The sequence below is a fragment of the Canis aureus genome, chromosome 38 (assembly GCF_053574225.1).
Source record: "Canis aureus isolate CA01 chromosome 38, VMU_Caureus_v.1.0, whole genome shotgun sequence".
NCBI lineage: Eukaryota > Metazoa > Chordata > Mammalia > Carnivora > Canidae > Canis > Canis aureus.
Genome location: NC_135648.1, coordinates 21,671,454 through 21,684,105, shown reverse-complemented (window position 1 = coordinate 21,684,105; position 12,652 = coordinate 21,671,454). Strand labels below are relative to the sequence as shown.

Genomic DNA, 12,652 nt, shown 5'->3' with positions numbered 1-12,652 from the left:
AGGACAGTTTACCAGGTCTAATGACCCTGCTGGAAGTAGGTGAGGAGAGATGCTGATTTTGAAAAATCAGGTCTTTTGTGGCCCCGAAAGTGGGGAAGTGGGAGGAGGTAGAGGTTTCCATCAGCTTTTATGTCAGAACTGGGGTTTTGACGTGGGGGCAGGATGGAAAGATGCTCTCCCGAGGCGGGGCCCTTGACAGGGACGCAGCCCTCCCTCACCTGGATGATGGCGGTCAGGCAGGCCAGTGTTGCTGACACATGCAGCCTTTCGGCCTCCATGGCCGCTGTGTCCACGTAGCTCTCGTTGGTGGCATTGTTGAAGATCGAGAATTTGGACTCTGGGGCCAGCTGCAGACAGATGTTACCCACCAGGATGCTGATAACGGCAAAGGTACCTGTGGTGCCCACCCAGTCAGCAAGAGTCAGAAGTTTGGACCACACCTATGGACAACAGAGAGGGGCCCAGGAGAGCCTCCCTGCCCCCAGAGGGATGGGTCCCCACACCCGCAACGTTCTTCTTCTGCAAAACAACAACCACTCATGTGTAACTATGACCTGGCCTCTCGAGGTGTTTTCATATCAGCTGTTAATATTATTTCATTGGACGCATCAGGAAATGAGCTTGGAAATGCAAGCAGTGCCAGGCCCAGAAACAGGCCTTGTGACCAGGCCCCTTCTCTCCACATCACTTAGCACCAGAGAGCTCCAAGTGTCCCTGCAGGGACCAGCCTGAGAGTGACTCGGTAATTCCTCACATCTGTTCAGCACTTTCTGGCACATAGCACATTCCATTCCACAGGATCCTCCCCACATTCCAAGGAGGGAGGCAGATCGGGAAAGGCTAACCCGGCTCACGGCTGCTAAGTGGTTTCTCTAAGGCCGCAGAGGACCTGGGGCAGATACTCATGGTGACAGTCCCTCTGGGACCAACTGGCACCAACTCCAGGAGAATGTAGATGGAAAACACCCGAATCCCCTCTTGCCACACCACCTGTCCCTGTGGTGCAGGTCACCTTGCCTGCTGAGAAGGGAGAGGCCTTACCTGGCACCATCTGGTGGATACCCCCCAGGAAGAAGTAGGTGAGGAGGGGGAAGAAAGAGGAGTAGAGACCGTTGACGGCAGGAAGGTTGGCCAGCAGAGCAAATGCCATGCCTGCAGATGACAAAGGGATTGTAGGCTCAGGGGCCTGGCTGGGTTACGGAGGTCATAGGGGACCAGGAGAGGAAGGGGGGAGAGCAGAAGGCCAAGCCGACCGAGGACACTGACCCCCTCACCTTGTGGGACCTGGATGGATCCACCACTGAGTCCACCCAGCAGATCGGGGATAATGTAGTTTTTGATCTTATACTTGGGGAGCCAGGAGAGCACGGGAAGCAGCCCAAACACTGCAGCTTTGATCTTGGCTGAAGAACATCTGGAGGGGAAGAGGACAGGCTTCCAGCTGGCACTACATGACTTGGAGACTCCGAGTTGGGGAGGAATTATAATATCTTGTTCTTGGTCATTCATTCATTCACTTATTCATTCACTCACTCACTCATTCATTCAGAATTCAGTGAGCTCCCACATGGTGCAGTATGTGGGGGACACAGAAGAAAAGGCAAGGGCTTTCTTTAGAGAGCCTTCCTCATGCTCTGGGCTTTAACTGGGGTCTTCTGGAGTTGGTTGCTCATCTGGGATGTCCACAGGACCTGGCATAAAGGCATGGATTTTGTGGTGGCTTAGCCTTCCAAGCTGCCAGGTCCATCCCCCATCTCAGATGACCTTCCTCCCGTCTGATGGCAAGCAGGCCTGGGAACCCAGGTCTGGGCTCCTGCAGCTTGGTGTGCACACTGGGTTGCAATTAGTTGCTCTTTATTGCTCTCACTGCACAGCAAACCCCACCATGGCCAAAAGTCTGGCTCTCCTGTTCATCTTGTATACCTTGTACATTGCACTGGGGTGCTTAGTAAATATTTGCTGAATAAACGAATGAATGAATGAGTGCAAGAGTGGGCTGGTATTGAAACCCAGTCAGAGTAGAGGCTGCTGCCATCTTTCTTAGCACTTACCCCCAAAGAAGGCTCGATTGTCCCTGCCTCTGATGACCCACTGGCCTTCATGTGTGATGACTCCAATGCTGGAGTTCTTCCTACTGTTAATTCATCAGGATGGAAAGAATGGGGGAGCTGTTTGTTTGTCAATGTAGGGTGGGGAAAGTTGGTTCCTTCTCTGATTGTTGAACACCTGGAGGTCTTTTCATAGAAACTCAGGAGTGGTAGGAACAAGGGCCTACAAACTCTAGGGTGACAGCTCATGGATTAATGACTGGGAGGGGGTGGGGGGCATTTGCTTTTCTTCTCCCAGTTGAGGGAATTCAAATACTCTGGGGCCCATTTGGTGACTCACTGGCCTGTTCTGATTAGGCCTCCTTTCCTTGCCGGCACCAATTCCTGCTCTTTGCTGTTGTTCAACAATAGTTTCCCTGATACTGGGTCCCCTGGATGTCACCCAAGAGTAAAACTAACACAGACAATGCTTTGTACCCTGTAGAGCCTGGACAGATTTTTCTGTCCTAACCACCACTCTGGGGAAGGGTATTATCATCACCATTCTTGGGGGTGGAGGGGTGCCTCTCCCATCCTTGGGATGGTGGACAGGGCATTGGACTGGTGAGAAAAAGCTTAAAGCATCTCAAAAGCTTTGTCCTAAGGGAGAGCCAGCCCTGCAGGAACTTACTCAGGTTTGTCTGTGTCAGGGGCTCGAGAACAGAGAGCTGACTAGGGGAAGACTAACAATCCTCCCGAGGGCTCATACCAGCCTTACCTGCAAGCCTGCCCTGTGTTGGGCAAGGCAATCTGAAGCCTGAGAGAAGAGCTGGAAACAGATGCCAAACACCTATACAGAGGCTCCAGAACCCAAGAGGGAAGTGGACAGAGGGATTAGCTTTCTAGCCATTCATTCATTTGTTGAACAAATATTTATTGAGGCACCTTCTGTGTGTCAGGCACCGTTTAAGGCTCAATGCCAGCCTCATGGGAATTGTTAGGTCCCTCCATCTCTTTACAGTTTTAATCTGTAATCTTTTATTTTTTTTTTTATTTTTTTTTAAATGTTTTTTTTTTTTTAATTTATTTATGATAGTCACAGAGAGAGAGAGAGAGAGAGGCAGAGACATAGGAAGAGGAAGAAGCAGGCTCCATGCACCGGGAGCCCGATGTGGGACTCGATCCCGGGTCTCCAGGATCGCGCCCTGGGCCAAAGGCAGGCGCCAAACCGCTGCGCCACCCAGGGATCCCAATCTGTAATCTTTTAGGATGATAGCAGATACCCTCATCCCTCCAGTACAGAAACAATCCAAACTTAAACTGCTTGGAAACTAAGGCTGGCAGGGCTCACGGTCCAAGGAGCACAGCTGTGGGTACAGCATCTGGACACCAAGTACCCAAGGCTTTGCTGTAACCTGGCAGAAATGGAGCCTCCCAGGAGGAGTAGGGTTGGACCAGGGCTTTTGGTGAAGACTCAAGTGGGTGATTCCCCCAGCCTAAACCAGTTCCACCTGCAGCTCCACTTCAACCATTGCCAGTGACCTCAATCCAGGTAACTGAATCAGCTGTTTCCCCAGGGGAGTGAGGAAGAGCAGGCCAGCCCACAGCCAGGACTGAGCAAGGTCTGCCAGAAGTGTAGGAAGGGGTAAGGGGAAGCTCATAGCCTCAGGTTTCTGGAGTATGGATACAGATCACCTCATGAAGCCCCCTCGTTGGAGCTGAGGCTTCACTAGCCACCAGCACAGTCCCAGAGATCTGAGAGTGGAAAGATCCCGGGGGCCTGACAGGACCATATCTTGGTAGGTACCCTTTAGGAGAGCCCAGGAATTTAGGGGCTGCCTTTGATCAGTCTCTGGATCAGGAGAAGAAAGGAACATCTAGGAGGGAAAGAGGACAAAGTGCATGGAGTGGTGGTGGCTTCAGATTTTTCTTGATCAAGAGGGAACAGGGCATTACAGTAGGAGCTCTGACGTTCCCACCTGCCCATGTGGTGGCATGCCCATCTAGCGTTCGCTTAAGAACCTAAGAGAGACTTGAGTGGACCGAGACTATGGCAAGACCTCCTGCAGGGGATTGGGGATGCCCTACAACTCTTGTGAAGCTGTGGCTGGTCCCTGCTGCCTCTCCCCACACTCCATGGGGTACTTGTCAGTGCAGGAGAGGTTGTAGGATCTTAAAGTCAGGGGGTTCTGAGCCTCCCCTCCCCAGGGCTTCCCCCAGCCCTGCCTTAGTGGTACTAGTACAGGAACCATACCCTGGTGCAGAAAGGATTTTGGTGGGAAGCAGAGGAAAGAGATGTCTGGGCTCTGGGCCATGTTACCTGAAGGCATTGCGAAGTTTCTCTCCCAGTGGGTACGTCCGCTCCTTCTTCTCAAACTCATCATCAAAGAGGGTGAGAGAGTATGCAGCTCTGTCTACCACGTAGCGGGGCCTGGGCTGGCTCATGTCTGGGGCATTGACAAGCTTTGGGAGAGGCAGAGGAGGGGAAGATGAGGGGCATCTCTCGCCAGCGCCAGCTCGGGCCTTCTCTCTCTAGCTCTGGCCACAGCAGGGTTTTATTCTGGTCTTCCCCGCCCCCACCCAGCAAGGTGCCTCCCTTCCCGCTTGCAGGTCTTTCCACCAGACTCACTTCTTCTGGTGGCCTTCCTTCCCAGGCTCTGATGATGCACACACTTGCCCTGGCTGTTTTGCTTGGCGCCCAGCACGTGGCTGACACGCCATACCTGTGACATCACTGTCACCCCCGCCGAACACCAGGCAAAAAGGAGGTGGGAGTGCAAGGGCTGGAGTCACAGCTGGGGATCAGCACGTTGGTTCTGTCCCCTGCCCCTCTGCCCTGGCCCCTGTTGCCCCCACAAGCCGCTCGCCCTCCCCAGACCTCGGTTTCCCTGGCAGGAAGGCTCATACCATTCAGCCAGCCAGCTTGGAAGGAATAGAGAAAACTGTCTGCCCGGAGGCAGGGGGATGGCTGAGGTGACCTCAGGAGGACCCCTGTTGAAAGAGCCACCTAGGACTTCACCAACAAGTTTTCCCAGGGGGATAATGGTGCATTTGGGGAAATGAGGATGGTCTGCACCGGCTGGCTCTCCCACGGCTTCCTGTGCCTAACCTTTCCCCCACCCTTGTGTACTGGCGTTTCTCTCCTCCTTGCTCTTTGCGCAACCTCGCTGATGTTCCAGGAGCTGAGCAGGGCAGAGCTGAGTGAGCGCCAGGTCCCCTGAGGCCCAGAGGAGCTCCCTGGGAAAACCATTCCCCCTCCCTCCTAAGCTACCAGCCCCTCCCCCTATCCCCTGCCCCTGGCAGCTGGGAGGACCCCCAAGGAGGACCTTGGGGAACGCTAGGAGAGGGAAGAGGTGGGGTGAGTTTGAAGGACTCAGGTGAGGAGTGTGGGGCGGCTATGGCCAGTCTGGCAAGAGATTTGAGATGGGGTAGGAAGTGAGAAACCACTCAGGGGGCTAGGGATGTCCCTTGGCTTCCTGTGGGAGAACTTGGGTGTTAGGGGTGATCAGGGGGAAGCAGGCTGGTCGATGCCTTTTGTGGAAGAGAACATGGCAGGGAGATGGAAAGTACATTCACTAAGGGACCAGAAGCCTGGCTGCCAGTCCTGGCTTGACTGGTGAGACGGAACGACAGCATCACCTGTCTGAGTCTCAGATTCCTCGTCAGTAAAATGGGAATAACGTATCTATCCCACAGGGTTGTTGTGAGCATCAGAGGAGTTATGAGCAAGAAAGGGACATTGAAAATGTACAAAAAGTGAGGCAAGTGTGAGTTGCTATTATCAGTAAGATGGTACCCAAGCTGATGAAGGTTGGGCTGGTGCATTCCATTCATTTGGTCGCGGGAACCCAAGGTCCCTCAGAACCTGTAAGCAGGGACAACTGGGGGGCTCACTTGGTTAAGCATCTGCCTTCAGCTCAGGTCAGGATCCTGGGGTCCTGAGATGAAGCCCCATGTGGAGCTCCCAGCTCTCGGGGAGCCTGCTTCTCCCTCTCCCTCTGCCCTTCCTCCTTGCTTGTGCCTGCACCCTCTCTCTCTTTCTCAAATAAATAAATAAATAAATAAATAAATAAATAAATAAATGAATAAATAAGATCTTACAAAAAAAAAGAAGAAGAAGAACCTATAAGCAACGGCTGGATGCCTAGCTAACCCCCTGTGTGATATCCAACTGAGTGGGGGGATGAACCTGCCCTCAGTGCCTGCGCCCAGCCCCTTGCCTGGTGCTTAGTACATACTCAACAAGCGCTTGCGGAATGAATCGATAAATGGTGTTTCAGAGAAGACACGGGCAGAAGTGAGTAAGAGCAATGGCATGGGAGCCATTTCAGTGGGAGAAGTGAGAGACAGAGCGGCGTAAGGAAAACCAGCACACGCTTTAGACCCAGAGTGACCTGGGTTCAAAGATTTCAGTTTCTTGGGGGGCGCCGAGGTGGCTCAGTGGTTAAGCATCTGCCTTTGGCTCAGGGTGTGATCCCGGGATCCTGGGATCGAGTCCTGCATCGGGCTCCCCACAGGGAGCCTGCTTCTCCCTCTGCCTGTGTCTCTGCCTCTCTGTGTGTCTCCCATGAATAAATGAATAAAATCTTAAAAAAAAAAAAAAAAAGATTTCAGTTTCTTCATCTGTGAATGGGGATAGTGACAGTCCTGGATGGTTGCCATGAGGATGAAACTAGACTATGTGTATGTGTGAAGTGGCTGGGCTCCCCAGGCACCCAGTAAATGGTAACGGTGATGATTACTATTATTAAGATGGGTGGGTGCTTCCTTCCTCTTAGGAGAGGCTATTCAGAGGCTTGTAGCCCTTCATCCTCTTGTGAGGTGGGTGCCCTTGCGTTTTCTTCTCCTCCCCACCCTCTCCAGGGGCTACAAGGGTCTAGCTTTCCAGGTGGCTTCCCTGGATGGCCCTTTGGGAGCAACAAGTGGGGAGCATGACAATCCAGAGGGACCAGAGCTCTGGCCTAGCTTCAGAGAAAGATTTGTGGTTTGGAGGAAGGGATCTGTCCCTGGCTACCGAACAGAATACCTGCAAAGGAATAGCCAAGATGTTCCAGGGAAGCTGAGCCTGAAAAGGGAGCCCCTTGGAAGAGCCCCTTGGAAGATGGGGCGATGGAAATCTTGCTTCTGTGCCCTGGCAGGTGGCAGATGGCCCCTGAAATCCTGTTCCCAGGCTGCTTTCAAAGACTCTAAGTTTCTAATTGTGTGTCTGTGGGGACGGGGTAAATGTCTGGTTCCACAGAAGCCTGCTAACCTGACTCCCCCTCATCTCCCCATTTCCTCAGTGGGATCTTCCTCTCCATCACCCAGGCCACCCACCCCCACATTTGTCCCTGCCCTTTCTCTCCCCACCCTGGCCTCCACCTTCAGCTGTTCATCAAGTCTCATTGCTATTTCTTTCCAGTGTCCCTCCTGTCCCTCACCCCCTCAGCTCTTATCTCACACCTGGACTATTGCATTAGTCTTCTGGTTGATATGCTGTCTCCAGCCTACACCCCCTGACCAGAAACCTTCAGCCTCCTCATTTCCAGGAGGATCGAACCCCAACCCCTTATTTCGGCATGTGTGTCCTTTCACCATCGGGCCCTGTTTGGGTAAACTTGGGAAAATCATTGGCTGGGGCCCCTGGCACCATCCAGCACCGCCAGACAGGCTGGGCGCAGTGTTACCCCTGGGCTCTCTCCACTTTCCTCCCTTACCTGCGATGCCCTGACTCATTCTGCCTTCCTAGACCTGCCCATCCATAAGACCGGCTTAAGTTCCTCCTCCTTCCCTCCTCTCCCTTCCTCTTTGTCTTGCCCTCTTCCTCCTCCTTCCCATCCTCCTCCTCCTCCTCCTCCTCCTCCTCCTCCTCCTCTCCCTCTACTATGAAGCCTTTCCTGACCACCCTGACCTAGGATCTCTTTTTCTCCTCTGACCTCCCTTTATTTGGGCCTCTCCAGCCTGCACACCAGTGGTGGCTTTGGTTATTCCCGGATGTCACTTCCAGGGAAGGGAGGGAGGCAAGGGGGTGGTGGTGGTGGAAATCCTTCTGGGAGGGGGGATGACTCAGGACTCTTTCTGCCTGGTGGCAGGCTTCCTACAGATGGGGACCAGGTGCTAGGGAAGTTCCTGCTTACACAGACTAACTGAGGAGAAAAGGCTCCCTTGCTTTCCTGGAATGCAAAATCTATCCAATCCCATATGCCCTGCCCGTTTCATTCTAGAAATAGGGTGTTGAAGGAGAGAAGACTCTAAGAACTTTCCCAATCCTGCACTTGGACTACACAAAAGAAGGTGAATCCAGCAGCCAGCTAGACTCAGGAAGTTTTGTGTAGGAGGGAACTCACATACTGGGCTGGTCTAATCCTCTCATTTTGTGGATAAGGAAACTGAGTCTTAGAGAGAGGTGGTATGGGGATTCGAACGGGGCCTTTGACTCCACTTTAAATGCTCCTGTTGGGTCCCAGACCTTCTAGGGATCATCTTGCTCTTGCTCTCTGGTGATCTTTTGGATCACCCTGGTGACCTTCTGCCCCAACTGATGAGACAGGACTTCTGGGTGCTGCATCTCCTCTCTAGATCTCTGCAGTGGCTCTGACTCCTCTTCTGGCCTTGGCTTTCCCAGGACAATGACAGACAGAGCGGCAAACCTGCAGCCATGGGAGCTGCCCCAGCTTCTGGTGAGGAGGTGCCCTGGTCACACTTCCTAATTCCAAGAATAGGGTTGAGGTGGGGTGGGGCTTAGGAGGGGGGTTACTTCATCCTGGGCCAGTTGCGTAGGCTGAGGAGGAGAGGGGGATGGGAGAGGCCAGGTGGCAGGAGGCATCACCTCTTCTAGAAGACTCTGGGGTTCTCAGAGGGTTAAGGGCTCCCAGGGACCCCCGGAGAGGGCTCTTACAATGCTAGGTTCTGGGTGGGAAGGTGAAAGAGGGAGCAAGAAAGGGAGAGGTGTAGGGGACGTGAAGATTTGATCCCTAGTTAAACACACACAGCCCTGCTGAGTGATGTCAGCATCGCTGAAAAAAAGTCGAGTGCTCTATTGCCAAAGGTGTGTATCAAGGAGCCCTGCCTCTCATCAAACAGTGTCAGCCCCCTCCGCCTCCCATCCCCCACCGGATCAGGGATAAATAGCAGGTGCCATGTGACAATATTGAGGAACAAAAGGGTGCCCTGCCACCTCCCCTCTGTGGAGGGAAGGAGGGGCGGTCCCGATTTACTGGAGAGACCTGGTGAGGGTGTGTGTGGCTCTGGGGCTTAAGGGAAATAGAGGGCCAGAAGGAAAGAGCGTGCAGAGGGTAGGAGAGGTGGGTGTGTGGACAATTTCCAAGGCTTGGCAGGGAAATGGGGTCACATCTGGGGCAAGGGGGATTCAGGAGCTAAGGAGCTGGTGGGGAACAAAGGGGAAAGAGACTCTGTCTGGGGGGGTATGGGCTGAACAGACCTCCCCCTGGTTCCTCCGGGGGGGGGGGGCCCTCATCAAGATCCTAATTCCCACCCCCACCCCGGCGGTGAATTCATACAAAAGAAAGCCCACAGGTATCTCCTCCCTGGCGAATTTCTGGCTAGGTCTGTCTACATCAGCAGAAAACTGTGGGCAGAGATGGGCTTGGGCATGGTGCCCGACTTAATGCATAGAAAGGCTTGGAACGATGCCTGGCCGTGGGGAGCATGCAGCAGATTCTGACCGTGTTATTATTCTTATTACTTTGATTACTCTGGAGGATTCCCTTCCTTTCCCTGCAGCCTGGGGCACGGCACTGCCTCTCTTGCCCTTTCTCCCCCTCCTGGCCCTGCACGCCCACCCAGTGCACCCTTCCCCTCTTCATGCCCTGGTCCCTCCAGAAACTCCCAGAACTGGCGAGAAGAAGAGCAGAGCATCTCTTTAGATGAGGGGAGAACATCTAGGGAGCAGGGAGGCCATCCTGTCACGGGGAACCAGGCTGTGTGCGTGTGCGTGTGCGTGTGCGTGTGCGCGTGTGGTGGGGGAGGGAGTGGCGGTGGTTCTCTGACGGGCACATGTGCCAGGCACGGGAGCAGCCCCGCGTGGCCAGCTCACCCTGGCGTTCTTATCACTTGTCCCCACCTGGGCGGTCGCTGTGTTCTGGGAGAAGGAAAGGTCACTTGGAGGGTTCCCCTCTGCTCAGGCTGCTGGCTCCTTCCCGCCTCAGCCAGGGTGGGAGCCCCGGAAAGGGGCTGGGGTGGGGGCTGGGGAGGGGCTGGAAGGGTTGGCTCTCAGCTGGGACGCGGCCCTGGCCGAGGAGTGAGGGTACGCAGGCTAGAGGTCTCCAAGGCGTTTTACTAATACCCCTTCATTCCCATGGCCCCATGTTTCTTGGGCACATTTCTCACCTCCCTGACACCCCGGCATTTAGGTCCTCATCAGCCACGTGACGGGGACAATGGGGTATCTCTGAGTTGCCCTCCTGCTCTCTGGCTAGTCCAGGACTGCTGCCCTTGCAGGGGAGAGATTTGCTGCCGCCACCCCTAAACCCCCCTCCTCTTCTCTCCCCTCCTTCTCTGCTCTCCCTGCTGGGGACGGGGATGGGGACAGGGCAGAGGAAATAAGCTCCAGCAAAAAGGATTGAAGTCAGGCTTTGAAAAGCACTTTCCAGCAGGGAGACCTGACCAAGGTCACGGGATCCCTGAAACAGTCACTTAAAATAGACTCTGCGACGTCTGCAAGGAGACTGGGGTTAGTGTTCCTTGGAAGCGGGCAAGTGGACCAGGAGACTAGTGAAGGACCCTGCTGGTCCGGCTCAAGGAATCCAGAGATTGGTCGGCGCTCGACTGGCCTCCTTCCCACGGGGGCCCGCGGGCATCAGACGCTGGTTGTTTGGTTCAGTTCAATACACACTCTCTAAGCGCCTGCTGTGTACCGATCTCTGGGAAGACTCTGGACATTAAAAGATAAAAAGAGTCTATTTCTGCCCCCAGGGGTTTACACAGATGAGCATTTAGGACCGTCGTCCAGGCCTGGGAAGGGCCCGGGAAGGCCATCGTGGTGACGGAGAAGGAGTGTGTGTTGGTCTCCATGCTGCCCGAGGAGGACTGTGGGCCTCTGGAGGGGTGTGTGTGTGTGTGTGTGTGTGTGTGTGTGTGTGGAGGGGGTAGGAGGCTGTGAGGCTCCGGAGACAGTTGTCTAAGTGAGTGGAGCCATCTGGGGCACGGGGGGTTGGCCCTCTCCTAGTGGGCCCTGCCTGGGGCACTCTGCCACCACAAAGGGGCTCACTCTTAAGGTGGCTTTTTCTCCTGGTGGCTCAGATCCAATGGGGCCAAGTATAAGCACGGAGTTTATGCTAGAAAGAGAAAAGATGGGGCACCTGGGTGGCTTAGTTGGCTAAGCATCTGTCTTCCACTCAGGTTATGATCCCAGGGTCCTGGGGTCGAGTCCCTGCTGAGCAGGGAAACTTCTTCTCCCTCTCCCTCTGCCTGTCCCCCTGCTCGTGCTCTCTCTCTCTCTTTCTGTCAAATAAATAAATAAAATTATTTTTAAAAAAAGAAAGGGAAAAGATTTGTTTGACCTAGGCTGGGGACCTCACCGGCTGATTTTGAGGAATGGGGGTACTGTCTCAGGGTGACTTGGGACCCCTCAGCCTCAGGATGAGAAGTTAGGAAGCTGGGGCTGGTGGAGCCGGCCCAAACCACTGTCCTGACCCAACCCTCTTTGTTGAAGCATTCGCCTGGGGGACCAGGTCCCCCGGGTCCTGTACCCCAGACTGATGGAGCTGTGCCCTCGCTTCCTTCTACTTCCGTCAACCTCTCAGGGTTAATGTGGACACATGGGATTCCAAGCGGGTGCCCTGGGCTGGTGGGGAGGTGAACAGGTGAAAGAGAGCATCTGGGGGGCTCAAGGAGGGGGAGACAGCCACACAGAGCAGGCTGATGATCCAGCATGAGAAAGCATGAAAAGCCTTTTGCTTCCAAGACTTGAACAGGGGGCAGAGGTGCAGCCAGCAGCTTCAAAGGCTGGTGCCCGAGGAACGTCCAGTTTTTCTGTCCTTTCCTTTCCAAGGAAAGCAGCCCTTGCAAAGGAGCTAGCTGTTGCCCCTCACTGTCTGGGGGTCTGGGAGACCTCCTCCACTGGAGCTTCCATCCCACAAGCTGCGCCCAGCCTCTCGCCTTGGAGTCCAGATCCTTCCATGAAAGCAAGGACCCAGTGGGCTCCTCAGAGGTGGAGGGTGGGGGCTGCCCTCAGCCTTAGGGCCACGGCACCTTTCCCACTTGGGCTCAGGTTGGTAAGCTGCCCACCCCCGTGACCGGTTGGCCCCTGTCACCCCTCCTCTGAGTGTCCCCAGTGCCCACCCTCTTCAAGGGGTGACCCCCAGCCCAGTGGGGTGGGCCGGGTGGGGCTTACCAGTGGGTGAGCGGAGCCGGCTGGGCAGGGCTGCAGGTGTGTCTGGGGAGCAGGTAGCCGAAAGGTGTTCCGAGGTGTGCAAAAGGGCTCTGCTCAAATAATCCAGGGAGGCGTTTATAAATAACTTTACCTCAGGGCCACGGGGTGAGCCCCGGCTTCTGATTGGCTCTGAGGGGAAGTGGTTCTGAACACTACACCATAGCTAAGCCTGGGGAGATAGGAAAAGGAGATAAGGGGAAAAAGTTCCTAAATGAACAGCCCTTTTTTTGTTTTACCTGAGGAGCAGAACTGT

General features: G+C 54.5%; 1 protein-coding gene across 1 annotated transcript in view; it reads right to left on the bottom strand.

Annotated features, from left to right (window-relative positions):
- Window positions 1-12,448, bottom strand: part of SLC26A9 (solute carrier family 26 member 9) — a 29,006-nt gene extending 16,558 nt beyond the window's left edge. Inside the window, exons 1-5 of the mRNA XM_077886596.1 lie at window positions 12,361-12,448; window positions 4,348-4,490; window positions 1,275-1,414; window positions 1,042-1,152; window positions 219-394 (exon numbers count right to left, since the gene is read on the bottom strand). Coding sequence (XP_077742722.1) covers window positions 219-394; window positions 1,042-1,152; window positions 1,275-1,414; window positions 4,348-4,472 — 552 coding nt within the window. The 5' untranslated portion in view covers window positions 4,473-4,490; window positions 12,361-12,448. The remainder of the gene's footprint in view (window positions 1-218; window positions 395-1,041; window positions 1,153-1,274; window positions 1,415-4,347; window positions 4,491-12,360) is intronic.
- Between the last annotated feature and the right edge of the window lie 204 nt (window positions 12,449-12,652).